The sequence below is a fragment of the Bos grunniens genome, chromosome 29, assembly GCF_055505025.1.
Source record: "Bos grunniens cultivar Pamir isolate PY7600 chromosome 29, Bosgru_T2T1.0, whole genome shotgun sequence".
NCBI classification, from domain to species: domain Eukaryota; kingdom Metazoa; phylum Chordata; class Mammalia; order Artiodactyla; family Bovidae; genus Bos; species Bos grunniens.
Genome location: NC_141193.1, coordinates 908390 through 924351, shown reverse-complemented (window position 1 = coordinate 924351; position 15962 = coordinate 908390). Strand labels below are relative to the sequence as shown.

The 15962-nt window shown below is 62.4% G+C and overlaps 1 protein-coding gene across 18 annotated transcripts in view; it reads right to left on the bottom strand.

The window, feature by feature from the left end:
* Positions 1-1117: 1117 nt before the first annotated feature.
* Positions 1118-15962, bottom strand: part of MUC5AC (mucin 5AC, oligomeric mucus/gel-forming) — a 31386-nt gene continuing 16541 nt past the window's right edge. For 2 of the 18 annotated variants that reach the window (XM_086384073.1, XM_086384078.1), the window contains 19 exons: positions 8831-14662; positions 8400-8581; positions 7723-7897; positions 7116-7366; positions 6816-6999; positions 6114-6369; positions 5485-5663; positions 5087-5174; positions 4881-4981; positions 4669-4700; positions 4196-4367; positions 3855-3956; positions 3682-3719; positions 3228-3350; positions 3050-3148; positions 2649-2768; positions 2432-2489; positions 2228-2342; positions 1118-1779 (listed from right to left, as the gene is read on the bottom strand). In XM_086384073.1, coding sequence (XP_086240199.1) covers positions 1515-1779; positions 2228-2342; positions 2432-2489; positions 2649-2768; positions 3050-3148; positions 3228-3350; positions 3682-3719; positions 3855-3956; positions 4196-4367; positions 4669-4700; positions 4881-4981; positions 5087-5174; positions 5485-5663; positions 6114-6369; positions 6816-6999; positions 7116-7366; positions 7723-7897; positions 8400-8581; positions 8831-14662 — 8372 coding nt within the window. In that variant the 3' untranslated portion in view covers positions 1118-1514. The remainder of the gene's footprint in view (positions 1780-2227; positions 2343-2431; positions 2490-2648; positions 2769-3049; positions 3149-3227; positions 3351-3681; positions 3720-3854; positions 3957-4195; positions 4368-4668; positions 4701-4880; positions 4982-5086; positions 5175-5484; positions 5664-6113; positions 6370-6815; positions 7000-7115; positions 7367-7722; positions 7898-8399; positions 8582-8830; positions 14663-15962) is intronic. The other 16 variants (XM_086384092.1, XM_086384088.1, XM_086384080.1 and 13 more) reach the window with 16 other exon arrangements.

Below are 15962 nucleotides of genomic sequence, written 5' to 3'. Positions count from 1 at the left end.
CGCCAGGGCCAGGAACTTCCTGCTCCCAAGGGGAGCGTCTCATGGGGGCGGCAGTGAGCTCTCTGCCCCCACCTCCTGGCCACGTCTGTCCACCCCCTACCCGCCCGCCCCCCAGGCCCAAGAGATCATGAGGTCACGGCTGCAGGAGAACCTCAGCCCCTGTCTGGTCTCTGACCCGAGGGGTCAGGCTGCAAGGTTAGCTCCACTGCCCACATGGCTATGGGGCTCAGCACAGGGCAGACGGGGTGGGAGTGGGAAATGCCGGTGTATAACTGTAAAGGGTGGTCCTGGCCCCCACTCAAGGTCCTCCTGACCCCGCTGGCCTTGAGAGGCGGCCCAGACTCAGAGAACAAAAGCCGCCGACCTGGGCCCTGAGACCCCCGACTGCTTCCTGAGCCCCCGGCCTGTCGGAGGCACCAGAACCGCTGTGCTGTCACCTGGTGGCGGCCACAGACACTGCAGCCACGTCCTGCCGCCAGCGCTGGCTCCTACCCCACCCACCTCACTACGGTCCCCAGACCCAGCTCAGCCTGGGCCTGCTTCTTGCAACCAAGGCAGCCTGAGGTGGACGAAGCGGGCCTGATTCGGGTGCTGTCAGCTTGTCCGCTCTGGGGGCCCCTCCCAACACTGGGGTCTGGGGGACTCTGGACCCCCCCCAGGGGGATTCCTGTGCTGGACGCTGTATCCACCCCACTCTGCTGCCCTGTCTAGGCAGGGGGCCCCTCCGTACATCCAACAGCCCCTGCCCACCCTCCCAGTGCTTCTGTGGGACCAGGCCCAGCGTGAGGCCAGTGGGGGTCAGGGGTTGCAGTGCCGTGGAGAGGGGGGCGGGTGACAGGACCCCTGGGGCAGTGGTTTCCCTTGGGCCTGTGCGCACACCGCACACACACACAGGCACCGCACACCGAGCTAGGCTCTGGCATGATGGCAGAGTCCAAAGGTCTGTGGGAGGAGACGAAGCCCCTCCTGTCTGATGGTCCAACTGGGCGGACACAGGAGACTCCTGCCCTTGTCCCCTTGTTCACGCACTCTGACCATCCAAGCGCAGAGAGGAGCGTCCCCTGCCCCTCCCCTGGGTATTATGGACAAGCTTAAAAAATCACACGGAGTCCAGGAATTGCAAAATGCGCCAAGTGTATTCACAAACCCGCTGGCCCTTTCCTGAGGCCCAGGGCCAGGAAAGGGGGGTGAGGCTCGCCTCCCAGCGGCCAGCCGAGCAGCCCCAGTCGCCACATTGAGGGACCGGCGTGATGCTGAGGCCTGGGGCCAGGAGGCTGGACCCAGGGCCAGAGGAGCCTCCCCACCCCCCGCCCGCGGGGCTGGTCCTGAGCAGGCCCCTGGGGCCATTGCACACCGGGGCAGCTGGACCCTGGGAGGGACGAAAGCGGTGGGGGTGCTTCCCTAGCCCGGGGCTCAGGTTCCACCGGCCTCGGAGGCCGTTGGCAGCAAATAGGAGCGTTCCTGTGGGCTTGTTGAGGAGCGCGGCCGCCAGGCCCAGGCCGGGGCTGTGGCCTCTACGGCAGGGGCCGGGCCCGCGGGGCCCTTCTCACGCGGCGCCTGAGCCCGCTCTCCGGGCTTGGCTCCAGCGCCACCGCCGAGAGGCCGAGGCCGCCGGGAGAGTCGCACTGCAGGCCCTCGCAGCCGCACTCCTCCACCTCCGTGTAGGTGAGGGCGCGGCTGGAGCCGTCCTTGCAGTGCAGGGTCACGTTCCTCAGAGAGAAGCGCAGCTCGCGGCAGCAGCTACACCGGTGCTCCACCGCGTTCGCCTCCGGGGAGAACCTGTGGGCGGGGCCCGCTCAGCACTGCCCCGTGAGACCCCGCCCAGGCCCCGCCCCAGAGGCCCCGCCCCCAGAGGCCCCGCCTCCGCAGGGAGGAGCCCGCCAGGCTCCGGACCACCAGCACCGCGACCCAAGCGGGGTTTTTAGTAAAGAGAAGAGCGTGATTCCAAAGAGGCTAAGAGCCACCGTCCCTGGACCCCAGCCCAGCCCCCTGCTGGCCCGTGGTCCCTCCAGTCCCTTCCCGGGGGGGGGGTACTTCCCGCGGCTCCCCGCGGGCGGGCCCCGTTGCACCTTCCCGAGCACTGCCCCGCAGGAGCCTTCTATACGGGGTGGGGGGTGGGGGCGGGGCTCACGCCCACAGGGGTGGTGTCCCCGCGGGGTGGGGGGTCGGGGCTCACGCCCAGGGAGGTGATGGCCCCGCGGGGTGGGGTGGGGGCGGGCTCACGTACGCGGAGGTGGTGTCCCCGCAGTTGCCCCGGCAGTAGGCGAGGCGCACGGGCCCGGGGGAGCTGCAGCCCTGCTGCCGGAGGACCTGAAGCTGGTGGTGCACCGCACAGGTCGACCCTGGGGAGGGTCAGGGGGTGTGCAGAGGTCAGCCGTGGCCGGGGCAGGCGGGAATCCGCGCCCCCTCCCCGGCAGAGCCGCCCACTCACGGTTGCTGTGTGGGGGGCAGAAGAGGCAGCAGCCGTCCTCGCTTGGCAGAGCCTTGTCCTGCGTGGACCACGGTGCCATTAGCGGGGAGCGGGTACCAGGAGGGCGCAGCCATGCCCCTCCACCTGCTGATCGTGGCCGCCCGCTCCTGTCCAGGGACTGATCCTCCACGGCCACTGTGGGCCCCCCAGGAAGGGCTGGTGGGCTGCTGGGACTCACCGCAGGACAGTTAAGCGGGGGACACGCCTTCTTCGTGGTCACCACCACGAGCCCATCCCGGTGCTGCTCACACTCGTGCGTCACGCAGTGATCTCCAGGGTCTGACCAGGACTCGCCCGGCTGCAGGGAGTCCCGGCCAGCAGGTAAGCGGCCCTCCCCCGGGCCCCCTCCAGCTGGGGCGGGCGCTGTGTCTGTCCATCATCCCCCAGCCCACAGGCTTCCAGAGCTCCCGCGGTTCTGCCCAGAGGCCGCCTAGCTCTGACAGCTCCCCAGGGTCCCCGGTGCACCAGGATGCCACCCACCCTGCACCCCCACCGTCGCTGTGCGCTCTGCCCTCTGTACAGGGCTGGGGCTGGCCCCCCACCCAGAACACACCCCAAGGCTTTGCGGCCACTACTCACGTAGAAGAGGTGGGCAGAGCTGTTGCTGGTGTTTATGACGCAGGCCACCTGCACGCACTCACCACAGCACTGCCTGGCCCGAGCCTGGTACTTGAAGCCCTGAGGGAGGCAGGACGTGGCCTGAGCCCCTCTGGACGCTGCGGAGGTGGGTGTGGAGGCCAGGTGCAGGGGCACTCACCACGGGGCAGGAGGTGCTGCAGATCTGGGTCTCACAGTTGATCAAAAAGGTGTCTGACAGGGCTCCCCCAGGCAGCTCACACCAGCATTTTTCACACAGGCTGGAGGAGACCACGGCACCGGGCTGCGGCAGTCAGGGGCAGTGTCAGCAGGACAGGCCTGGCCCTGCCAAATGGACTCCTCCCCCCGGGCAACCCTTGGGAGTGCCTCCTGCCAGTCTTGGGGAGAGTCCCAAGGCTGCATCACATGCTCTGGAGGACCTGGCCAGGGGAAAGCTTGTCTGGGGACCTTGTCAAGTTCCGGACAAGAGCTGTGGTCCCAGGAGAGCCCACTGCTGATCCAAAGTGCCCCTTCCCCAGGCCCTGCAGGGATGCAGCCTCGGCCATGGAGAAGCTTGCAGGACGGGGACTCTGGTCCCTGCGAACCAGGGGGGCCTGACCTTCACCGGTTCCCACCTGGTACAGGGTGCCGTTGATGCTGCAGGCGGTCCAGCCTGCTCGGGGAAGAAAGCAAAGCTGCAGACCCACCCTTGGCCCCTAGAGCAGCTGCCACGCCCCTCGGCACAGCGTCAGGTCCCAGGTGACAGCCCCGCTCCCCCGCCTGGCTGCCGCTGAGCCAGGGCACTCACTGCAGTTGTAGGTCGGGCAGCAGGCCGCCTCCCTGTGGGTCTGGATGGCATGTGAGCCTTTTGGGCAGGCCTCCGGTTCAGGGCAGTATCTGGTGTCACAGGCTACAGTGGACAGAGCAGGCGTCAGGGCCTTCCACCCCGCCCTGAGCGCCACCCCTATGGGGGGGTTTCCAGGAATCCTGAATGGGGGAGGACTCTGGTAGGGGGTAGGCTCTCTGAGGGGTGCCTGCTGCCCGAGGGACAGGGCTTCTGGTCAGCTCTGACCTCACAGTAGCCCACACTTCGGAGCCTTTCTGCCGGCCAGCCCTAAGCCCCCCGCCCCCACCCCACCCGGGGCTCACCGCAGCGGTACTGGGGACAGCACTGGCCGGTCTGCATGGCCTCGGGCACAGGCACTTGGCCGGACTCGGGGCAGGCGGGGGCCGTGGGGCAGGCCTGGGGCTGGCAGCTCATGGTCTGCGTGCTGCCCTCACAGGTGCACTCAAGGCAGTCCACGCTGACTGTGCGGCCAGGCTGTCGGGGGGGAGGACAAGGGAGCCCATGGCCACGGCCGGAGGGGCAGAAACCCACGGCTCGGGGCCTGCGGGGCTCTCCAGAGGTGCGGGTGCGGCTGAGGCCCACGAGGGCCTGGAGGCAGGACACGGTCCTGCACCCCGTGGCTCGGGAGGGGTCCCGGGGAAGATGGGGCGCGCCGGCCCCAGGGCTGTGCGTGGGGATCCTGAGTCTTGCCGGGGACCCCCAGTCCCCCTCCTGCCTGTCCTGTGAGTCTCCAGGGCTGAGAGAAGCCCCCAGCCCCCGAGGGCCCCACACTCACCTCCACAGGCTCCCCATTGGGCCCCAGGCAAGCTGGAAGAAGAGAGGCGAGGTCACTGCTGGGCCACCTTGGCCCCCAGCCCATCATGGCCAGACAGTCTGGGGCCGGGGGACCCCAGGTCATGGCGGAAAGCCCTGGGGTCCGACTGAAAAGCCAGGGGCAGTGCCTGGAAGCCCGGAGCCCAGCCCGGGGACCCCAGCCCAGGAACCTACTGATGCAGTCGGGCACGCAGACCTCCTTGCTCGAGCTGTACAGCATTGTGCCCTGCGGGCAGAAGCAGCCTTCCGTGATGGGACTGGCTTCTAGGAGGGCCCTGCGGGAGGTGGGAGCAGAGGGTGAGCAGGCCTCGCCCTCCAGGGCAGGAACACAGGCTGGGCCGGGGAGGGGGGGGTCCCCAAGGCAGAGGGCAGGTGCTTACAGGGGGCTGGCGCTGTTGTTCGTGTAGCAGTAGGAGGGGATGGGCGGGCCGCAGGGCCAGTACTCCATGCCCGCAGGGCAGGTGAAGGCTGTGTGGAGGGCAAGGACGTGCCTGAGGCTGCACGGCACCAGCCTGGGGCCCTGGCCTGGGCCTCACTGGCAGGCAGGGCTGGGAGCTCTCGGGCCAGGCCCTGCTGGTGGAGCCCTGACCCCTGCACCCCAGGCCCAGGCGCGCTCACCTGGATGCCCCTCTTGTCTCTCAGGAAACAAATGCCCTCCATCCTGGGCCCAGCCCTCCTCCTCCTCCCAGAAGACCCCACCCCCCCCCACTGATTGCACACTGTGCCCATTCCCTTGAATGCCACTGCCCAGAGGGAGGGGGAGGGGGTGGACACGCACGGCACGTGGAGTTGGTATGGCCCCGCCAGTCGACGCAGACGCCAAGGGACGCACAGAGGGCGGCATAGAGCTCCAGGGCAGTGCACACCATGTCCGTGCCGGGCATGTGGCACTGGTCAAACGTGCAGCCTTGGTAGTACGGCCAGGGAGGGATCAGCACGTGGCACAGATCGAAGGGCCTGTGGCACAAACACGGGGGTCGTGGGTGGCACCAGGGAGGGGCTGCCTGGCTGCAGGCTTTCCCCGAAAGGGCCCTGAGGGAGAGAAGTCACTGGGCCAACCCCCATGCCCAGGGACCCCAGCCCCTGGGGCCATCTGTATGCGGCAGGGTGGGAGTCTGGCTGAACCGTTTTTCTTTCTGCAAATTCTCCACTGAGTTCCCCAGGGCCTGCCCACCCAGCGCCCTGCTGGCTAAGGACTTGCACCCGGACCCCCCATGAGCTGCTGCAGAGCCTGAGGCCGCCCCGCAGCCAGCCTCCACGGGGCTCTGTGCCCGGCGTCCCAGCAGCTGTGACCCCCTCTCCCTCCAGCCCCTTGTAGGCCCACCTCTTCCCGCCAGCCCGGTAGCGTGGGGTCAGCAGGGCTACTCACACCCCTGCCTTTGCCCCAGCCCTGCCCCAGAATCTCACTTGCTCAGAATGAGCTGGCAGATCGGTGAAGGTGGGCACGGGGTGGGCGAGGTGCCAGGCTCCCCTGAGGTGGGCGAGGTGCCGGGCTCCTCTGGGGTGGGCGAGGTGCTGGGCTCCCCTGGCATTGGGGGAGGCCCGTGGCAGGACGGCTGGCCGGGGTATGTCACCTTCCAGTGGCCAGACATGTCGGAGCAGGAGGCCACCACCGTGCCCCCGGGCAGGCGGCACTCGTCCTTCTGGTCGTTCGTGCAGGTGCCTGCAGCGTGGGGGCAGCGGTCAGGGGGCCTCCTGCGCGCCGCCACCAGGGGCTCAGTGTCCCCGAGCCGAGGGTCGGGCCCAGCATCTCCGGGCGGCCCTTGATGGAGTGTGCAAACCTGCCCCTCCACCTCCATGTGCTTCCTTTTCCCTCCAAGAAACCAGACCCTGGGGCCGTTCCCAGGGAGGACGACAGGGGTGGGCCTCGGGTGTGGGCCGCGTGGCCGGGCTCTGGGCCCTGTGGTCGCACATTCTTGGCGCAGCCAGAAAGCAGAAGTGCCTGTAGGCTCAGCACCACGCAGTGGCCTCAGCCCGGGGCCAAGAGTGCGGCTCCAGGGGGACACACCCAAGGCCAACCCTTCTCACACCGGACACACTCAGCCACGTTGAATGACCACAGATGTAGCCCGGAGCCAGGAGGGTGGGGAGTGGGGGCCGGGCACTCACCACACTGCCCTTCCGTGTTGTTGGCGAACTTGCTGAAGGGCACTTCCACGGAAAAGATGAGGCCGCTGAACATGACCTGGACACCGAGCTTGGGAATCCTCACGTACATCTTGATGCCAACTTGGAAGACAGCAATGCCGCCTTTCTGGAAGCCGGGCCTTACCACCTCGCCATTAAAGATGATCTGGACGTGACCCGTGAGGAACAGATGGAGAGGGGAAGGGGACGGTGGTGATCAGTCAGCGCCTGGCGCCCTCAGCCTGCCTGGCACTTGTGGGGGCTGCCCTGCCACGTGCCTACCTCATTGGTCATCACCCCGTGGACGGGCTTGCGGGTCAGCATGACGCGGTTCTCATGGTACTCAACGATGATGGACTGTGGGCAGGACAGCCCATCCTCTGCATCGCAGAAGTAGTTCTCGACCAGCACGCGGAAGTGGCCGAACACCGGCACGATCTGCTGCACCAGCACATATGTGCAGTTGTCCAGGAACGTGTAGTAGGTGCCGTCGAACGTGATGTAGTGCGGGTCCCCCCAGCCGCTGCACACGCCTGCACGGGGCAGCGAGCGCCTTACGGGCCGCACCGCCGCCCCCCGCCCCAGGGACGCGTGGTCCCACACCAAGGGGAGCAGGTGACCGCCTTGCCGCCAGGGCCCATGCACTGGCACCGCACACAACTCTGTCCAGCAGGCGCCTGAAGTGGACCAGACTCCCTCCGCCTCCTCGCCCCTGCGTGGCCCGGGGACTCCAGGCCCGGGCAGGGCGCCACGTGGCACCCCGGTTGAGGCTGAGCCTTGATCTTGGGGTGTCCTCCCTGGGTCCAGCCCAATTCCGTTCTGCCTTCTCTGCCCCTGCCCTGCCCAGCCCAGTCCCGTGCAGCCACTGTGCCCCGCCCCGCGCACTCACACGGGCACTGGTAGTGTGAGCAGCAGCCGTCATGGTCAGTCACCTGCACGGCGGAGTAGCCGTTGGCACAGGTGGGCTTCTGCACCCTCGGACAGTGGCGTGGGCTCACCGTGATGACCCCATTGCCCTGGCAGGTGGCCTCGGAGCAGTTGGGCATGGGCCAGGTTTCACCTTTCTGTGGAAGCAGAGAAAGCTACAGGGCCTTGTCGCCACCTGGCACCCACTTCGCAGGGCAGCGCTCGCCTGGGTCTCCCCAGAGAGAAGAGCCATCCTTCTGGGACTAGGGGCCAGCCCTGTCCCAGGCCTCTCCTCCCCCTGCCCCACCCAGAGGGCACAGGGCTGAGTAGGGGGAGCTCTGGCTGGTGAAGGTGGCCCCCTTTCCACCCTGTCCCCTGCCTCCAACTCTTTGGTCTCCAGTCCTTGGCTGTTCCACCCACCCCCGAGAAACAACAGCCTGCTCCAGCCCCCTTTACAGGCCAACCTTGGGCCCCATGCTCCTGGAACCCCCATCCAGAAGAGCTGAAGACCAGATGGCCACTTGTCATGGCCAGCCTGCATCAGCCCAGGAGTCACTGACCTTCACCCAGGCTTCATGCCACACTCTCTGGTTGGAAACCACTGAGGGTCCCTTCCCAGGCCCCCTGAGTCCCTGAGAAGGGCAGGAGAGGCGAGGTTACCGTTCTTGGGGGGACTGCATTTGGGCACCCTGGTGGAGGGACCGATGTGGTGGCAGGAGGTGTGGGAGGTGGCATGCTGGTGGGACAGGTGGGGGCGGTCCCCTTGACCACGTGGCAGTCCGGGTTGCAAAAGGCATAATAGCAGTGGCCCGATAGGTCAGTTGCTTGATAGATGAAGGATCCTGCAGGACAAAGAGAGAGGCAGGCACTGTAGGCCAGGACGTAACTCCAGAGAAGAGCTGGTGTGGTTGCGGCCCTCCCGCCCAGGTCTAGACTGCATCTTCATGGAGAGCTTACTGCGATCCTGGACACAGACCCAGCCCGTCACGGAGACAAGACACACCTGCGTCTCCTGCACACGGAGGCTTTGTGCACAGGGCACCAGGGATCAGAGGCGGCACACGGCACATGCCCAGGGAGACTCTACGTACCTGCAGGGTGCAACTGGCCAGAGACGCTGCAGGAGCAGGGCATGGTCGAACGTGGGGATGGGGTAGTCTCAGATGTAGGAACAGAGGTTGGACTGGTTGTAGGAGCTGAGCTTGCGCTGCTTGTGTGCACAGAGGTTGAGCTCATTGTAGGAACTGAGGTTGTGCTGCTTGTGTGCACAGGGGTTGCACTGGTAGTAGGAGTCGAGGTGGTGCTGCTTGTCTGCACAGAGGTCGAGCTCGTTGTAGGAACTGAGGTTGTGCTGCTTGTCTGCACAGGGGTTGCACTGGTTGTTGGAGCCGAGGTTGCACTGCTTGTCTGCACAGGGGTTGCACTGGTTGTTGGAGCTGAGGTTGTGCTGCTTGTGTGCACAGGGGTTGCACTGGTTGTAGGAGCTGAAGTTGTGCTGCTTGTGTGCACAGGGGTTACACTGGTAGTAGGAGTCGAGGTAGTGCTGCTTGTCTGCACAGAGGTTGGACTGGTTGTTGGAGCTGAGGTGGTGCTGCTTCTCTGCACAGAGGTTGGACTGGTTGTCGGAGCTGAGGTTGTGCTGCTTGTCTGCACAGACGTTGAGCTCGTTGTAGGAACTGAGGTCGTGCTGCTTGTGTGCACAGGGTTTGTACTGGTTGTAGGAGCTGAGGTTGCACTGCTTGTGTGCACAGGGGTTGCACTGGTTGTAGGAGCTGAAGTTGTGCTGCTTGTGTGCACAGGGGTTACACTGGTAGTAGGAGTCGAGGTGGTGCTGCTTGTCTGCACAGAGGTTGGACTGGTTGTTGGAGCTGAGGTGGTGCTGCTTCTCTGCACAGAGGTTGGACTGGTTGTCGGAGCTGAGGTTGTGCTGCTTGTCTGCACAGAGGTTGAGCTCGTTGTAGGAACTGAGGTGGTGCTGCTTGTCTGCACAGGGGTTGGACTGGTTGTTGGAGCCGAGGTTGTGCTGCTTGTGTGCACAGGGGTTGCACTGGTTGTAGGAGCTGAAGTTGTGCTGCTTGTGTGCACAGGGGTTACACTGGTAGTAGGAGTCGAGGTGGTGCTGCTTGTCTGCACAGAGGTTGGACTGGTTGTTGGAGCTGAGGTGGTGCTGCTTCTCTGCACAGAGGTTGGACTAGTTGTCGGAGCTGAGGTTGTGCTGCTTGTCTGCACAGAGGTTGAGCTCGTTGTAGGAACTGAGGTGGTGCTGCTTGTCTGCACAGGGGTTGGACTGGTTGTTGGAGCCGAGGTTGTGCTGCTTGTGTGCACAGGGGTTGCACTGGTTGTAGGAGCTGAAGTTGTGCTGCTTGTGTGCACAGGGGTTACACTGGTAGTAGGAGTCGAGGTGGTGCTGCTTGTCTGCACAGAGGTTGGACTGGTTGTTGGAGCTGAGGTGGTGCTGCTTCTCTGCACAGAGGTTGGACTGGTTGTCAGAGCTGAGGTTGTGCTGCTTGTCTGCACAGAGGTTGAGCTCGTTGTAGGAACTGAGGTGGTGCTGCTTGTCTGCACAGGGGTTGGACTGGTTGTTGGAGCCGAGGTTGTGCTGCTTGTGTGCACAGGGGTTGCACTGGTTGTAGGAGCTGAAGTTGTGCTGCTTGTGTGCACAGGGGTTACACTGGTAGTAGGAGTCGAGGTGGTGCTGCTTGTCCGCACAGAGGTTGGACTGGTTGTTGGAGCTGAGGTGGTGCTGCTTCTCTGCACAGAGGTTGGACTGGTTGTCGGAGCTGAGGTTGTGCTGCTTGTCTGCACAGAGGTTGAGCTCGTTGTAGGAACTGAGGTGGTGCTGCTTGTCTGCACAGGGGTTGGACTGGTTGTTGGAGCCGAGGTTGTGCTGCTTGTGTGCACAGGGGTTGCACTGGTTGTAGGAGCTGAAGTTGTGCTGCTTGTGTGCACAGAGGTTACACTGGTAGTAGGAGTCGAGGTGGTGCTGCTTGTCTGCACAGAGGTTGAGCTCATTGTAGGAACTGAGGTTGTGCTGCTTGTCTGCACAGGGGTTGGACTGGTTGTAGGAGCCGAGGTGGTGCTGCTTGTCTGCACAGAGATTGTACTGGTTGTAGGAGCTGAGGTTGCACTGCTTGTGTGCACAGGGGTTACACTGGTAGTAGGAGTCGAGGTGGTGCTGCTTGTCTGCACAGAGGTTGGACTGGTTGTCGGAGCTGAGGTTGTGCTGCTTGTCTGCACAGAGGTTGAGCTCGTTGTAGGAACTGAGGTGGTGCTGCTTGTCTGCACAGGGGTTGGACTGGTTGTTGGAGCCGAGGTTGTGCTGCTTGTGTGCACAGGGGTTGCACTGGTTGTAGGAGCTGAAGTTGTGCTGCTTGTGTGCACAGAGGTTACACTGATAGTAGGAGTCGAGGTGGTGCTGCTTGTCTGCACAGAGGTTGAGCTCGTTGTAGGAACTGAGGTCGTGCTGCTTGTGTGCACAGGGGTTGTACTGGTTGTAGGAGCCGAGGTGGTGCTGCTTGTCTGCACAGAGATTGTACTGGTTGTAGGAGCTGAGGTTGCACTGCTTGTGTGCACAGGGGTTGCACTGGTTGTAGGAGCTGAAGTTGTGCTGCTTGTGTGCACAGGGGTTACACTGGTAGTAGGAGTCGAGGTGGTGCTGCTTGTCTGCACAGAGGTTGAGCTCATTGTAGGAGCCAAGGTTGTGCTGCTTGTGTGCACAGAGGTTGCACTTGTAGGAGCCAAGGTTGTGCTGCTTGTGTGCACAGGGGTTACACTGGTTGTAGGAGCTGAGGTTGTGCTGCTTCTCTGCACAGAGGTTGGACTGGTTGTTGGAGCCGAGGTTGCACTGCTTGTCTGCACAGAGATTGTACTGGTTGTAGGAGCTGAGATTGCACTGCTTGTGTGCACAGGGGTTGCACTGGTTGTAGGAGTCCAGGTGGTGCTGCTTGTCTGCACAGAGGTTGGACTGGTTGTTGGAGCTGAGGTTGTGCTGCTTCTCTGCACAGAGGTTGGACTGGTTGTTGGAGCTGAGGTTGTGCTGCTTCTCTGCACAGAGGTTGGACTGGTTGTCGGAGCTGAGGTTGTGCTGCTTGTCTGCACAGAGGTTGAGCTCGTTGTAGGAACTGAGGTGGTGCTGCTTGTCTGCACAGGGGTTGTACTGGTTGTAGGAGCCGAGGTGGTGCTGCTTGTGTGCACAGGGGTTGCACTGGATGTGGCCTCATGGAAGGTGGTCCCTGTGTGCACAGTGACACTCACACTGGAGGTGCTGGTTACTGTGACAGTGGGGGGAGGGCAGTGTTCTCGGGGCTCGCAGCACAGCACTCTGATCTGGTAGTTGAGGCACAGCCTGGTCTTGCCCTTCTGGTCCTGGTTCCGACACAGCAGGCCCACGTCCTGGTGGCACTGTACCAGCTGGCCCAGCTCGTGGATGCTGACCCCGGGGTGGTTCTCGGCTCGGCACTCCACTTTGCTGATGGATTCAGGTCGGTGGCAGATGCTGTCTCCATTCCTCATGATGTTGCCGAAGGTTTCATTGTCTCCCCCATGGGGCCCGGGCACTGGGAAGTCCACGTCGAGCCATTTGGTCCACCTGCACTTTGGCTTGCAGGGGGTGGTCCCTGGAGAGGACTGCTCGTGCGTGCTGGGCGTGCCCCATCTTGATGGGGTCACGTGAGGTGAGCTAGCAGTGCTGAGTTTTGTGGAAGTGGAGAGGGTTCCAGTGGCCCAGGTAGTGCTGGCTTCAGCTGTGGGTGTCTGTGTGGTCGCAGGTGTGGCAGGGGAAGTGGTGTTTGTCCTGCAAGTGTCCACCAGCTCACAGCACAGGAAGCGGATGTTGTAGTTGTAGCAGATGGGGGGCAGCTGGTCCTTGTTCCGGCAAATCAGGCCCACGGATTTGTTACAGATCACGTCCTGGCCCAGCTCCTGCAGTGGGGTGTCAGGGAAGCTCTCTGCCCGGCACTGCACATCCTTGGGCTCTGCACAGAATTTATAACCTTTGGCTCTGAGATTCGAAATAGTGTCAAAATCTCCACTGTTTCTCCCTGAGCCAGGGTAGCTGCCGTCTATCCACTCAGTCCAGTTGCATAAAACTTGTAAACAGGTGACCGTGGTGGGCTCAGGTGAGGACGGCTCTGAGGGCCTTAGAGCTGTGGACAACACAGAAGTTGTGCTTGAAATTGTTGTTGAATTGTTGGTGCTGCTTGTGTGCACAGAGGTTGAGCTCGTTGTAGGAGCTGAGGTTGTGCTGCTTCTCTGCACAGGGGTTGCACTGGTTGTTGGAGCTGAGGTGGTGCTGCTTGTCTGCACAGAGGTTGAGCTCGTTGTAGGAGCTGAGGTTGTGCTGCTTCTCTGCACAGGGGTTGCACTGATTGTAGAAGCCGAGGTGGTGCTGCTTGTCTGCACAGAGGTTGAGCTCGTTGTAGGAGCTGAGGTTGTGCTGCTTCTCTGCACAGGGGTTGCACTGGTTGTTGGAGCTGAGGTGGTGCTGCTTGTCTGCACAGGGGTTGGACTGGTTGAAGGAGCCGAGGTTGTGCTGCTTGTCTGCACAGAGATTGTACTGGTTGTAGGAGCTGAGGCTGTGCTGCTTGTCTGCACAGGGGCTGTACTGGTTGTAGGAGCTGAAGTTGTGCTGCTTGTGTGCACAGAGGTTGTACTGGTTGTAGGAGCTGAGGCTGTGCTGCTTGTCTGCACAGAGATTGTACTGGTTGTAGGAGCTGAGGCTGTGCTGCTTGTCTGCACAGAGATTGTACTGGTTATAGGAGCTGAGGTTGTGCTGCTTGTGTGCACAGGGGTTGCACTGATTGTAGAAGCCGAGGTGGTGCTGCTTGTCTGCACAGGGGTTGTACTGGTTGTAGGAGCCGAGGTTGCGCTGCTTGTCTGCACAGGGGTTGCACTGGTTGTAGGAGCTGAGGTTGTGCTGCTTGTGTACACAGAGGTTGCACTTGTAGGAGCTGAGGTGGTGCTGCTTGTGTGCACAGGGGTTGCACTGGATGTGGCCTCATAGAAGGCGGTCCCTGTGTGCACAGTGACACTCACACTGGAGGTGCTGGTTACTGTGACAGTGGGGGGAGGGCAGTGTTCTCGGGGCTCGCAGCACAGCACTCTGATTTGGTAGTTGAGGCACAGCCTGGTCTTGCCCTTCTGGTCCTGGTTCCGACACAGCAGGCCCACGTCCTGGTGGCACTGTACCAGCTGGCCCAGCTCGTGGATGCTGACCCCGGGGTGGTTCTCGGCTTGGCACTCCACTTTGCTGATGGATTCAGGTCGGTGGCAGATGCTGTCTCCATTCCTCATGATGTTGCCGAAGGTTTCATTGTCTCCCCCATGGGGCCCGGGCACTGGGAAGTCCACGTCAAGCCATTTGGTCCACCTGCACTTTGGCTTGCAGGGGGTGGTCCCTGGAGAGGACTGCTCGTGTGTGCTGGGCGTGCCCCATCTTGATGGGGTCACGTGAGGTGAGCTAGCAGTGCTGAGTTTTGTGGAAGTGGAGAGGGTTCCAGTGGCCCAGGTAGTGCTGGCTTCAGCTGTGGGTGTCTGTGTGGTCGCAGGTGTGGCAGGGGAAGTGGTGTTTGTCCTGCAAGTGTCCACCAGCTCACAGCACAGGAAGCGGATGTTGTAGTTGTAGCAGATGGGGGGCAGCTGGTCCTTGTTCCGGCAAATCAGGCCCACGGATTTGTTACAGATCACGTCCTGGCCCAGCTCCTGCAGTGGGGTGTCAGGGAAGCTCTCTGCCCGGCACTGCACATCCTTGGGCTCTGCACAGAATTTATAACCTTTGGCTCTGAGATTCGAAATAGTGTCAAAATCTCCACTGTTTCTCCCTGAGCCAGGGTAGCTGCCGTCTATCCACTCAGTCCAGTTGCATAAAACTTGTAAACAGGTGACCGTGGTGGGCTCAGGTGAGGACGGCTCTGAGGGCCTTGGAGCTGTGGACAACACAGAAGTTGAGCTTGAAATTGTTTTTGAAACTGGCACTGGGCTGGGAGTCAAGAGGGTTGTTTTCCCAGGAATCAAGTTATCTGGGACAGGTGTTGAGGTGCCTGGGACAGGTGTTGAGATTCCTGGGACAGGTGTAGAGGGTCCAGGGACGGGTGTAGTGGTTCCTGGGATGGGTGTTGAGGTTCTTGGGACAGGTGTAGAGGGTCCTGGGACAGGTGTAGAGGGTCCTGGGACAGGTGTTGAGGTCACTGGGACAGGTGTACAGGTGCCTGGGACAGGTGTTGAGGTTCCTGGGACAGGTGTAGAGGGTCCTGGGACAGGTGTAGAGGGTCCTGGGACAGGTGTTGAGGTCACTGGGACAGGTGTACAGGTGCCTGGGACAGGTGTTGAGATTCCTGGGACAGGTGTAGAGGGTCCAGGGACGGGTGTAGTGGTTCCTGGGATGGGTGTTGAGGTTCTTGGGACAGGTGTAGAGGGTCCTGGGACAGGTGTAGAGGGTCCTGGGACAGGTGTTGAGGTCACTGGGACAGGTGTACAGGTGCCTGGGACAGGTGTTGAGGTTCCTGGAACAGGTGTAGAGGGTCCTGGGACAGGTGTAGAGGGTCCTGGGACAGGTGTTGAGGTCACTGGGACAGGTGTACAGGTGCCTGGGACAGGTGTTGAGGTTCCTGGGACAGGTGTAGTGGTTCCTGGGATGGGTGTAGAGGTTCCTGAGACGGGTGTAGTGGTTCCTGGGACAGATGTAGAGGTGCCTGGGACAGGTGTTGAGGTGCCTGGGATGGGTGTAGTGGTTCCTGGGACAGGTGTAGAGGGTGCTGGGATGGGTGTAGAGGGTCCTGGGACAGGTGAAGAGGGTCCTGGAACAGGTGTAGAGTGTCCTGGGACAGGTGTAGAGGGTCCTGGGACGGGTGTAGACGTGCCTGGGACGGGTGTTGAGGTGCCTAGGACAGGTGTTGAGGTGCCTAGGATGGGTGTAATGGTTCCTGGGATAGGTGTAGAGGGTCCTGGGATAGGTGTAGAGCTTCCTGGGATAGGTGTAGTGGTTCCTGGGACAGGTGTAGAGGGTACTGGGACAGGTGTTGAGGGTACTGGGACAGGTGTAGAGGATTCTGGGACAGGTGTAGAGGTTCCTGGGAAAGGTGTTGAGGTTCTTGGGATAGGTGTAGAGGATCCTGGGATGGGTGTTGAGGGACAGGTGTAGTGGTTCCTGGGACAGGTGTAGAGAATCCTGGGATGGGTGTTGAGGGTCAGGTGTAGTGGTTCCTGGGATGGGTGTTGAGGTTCTGG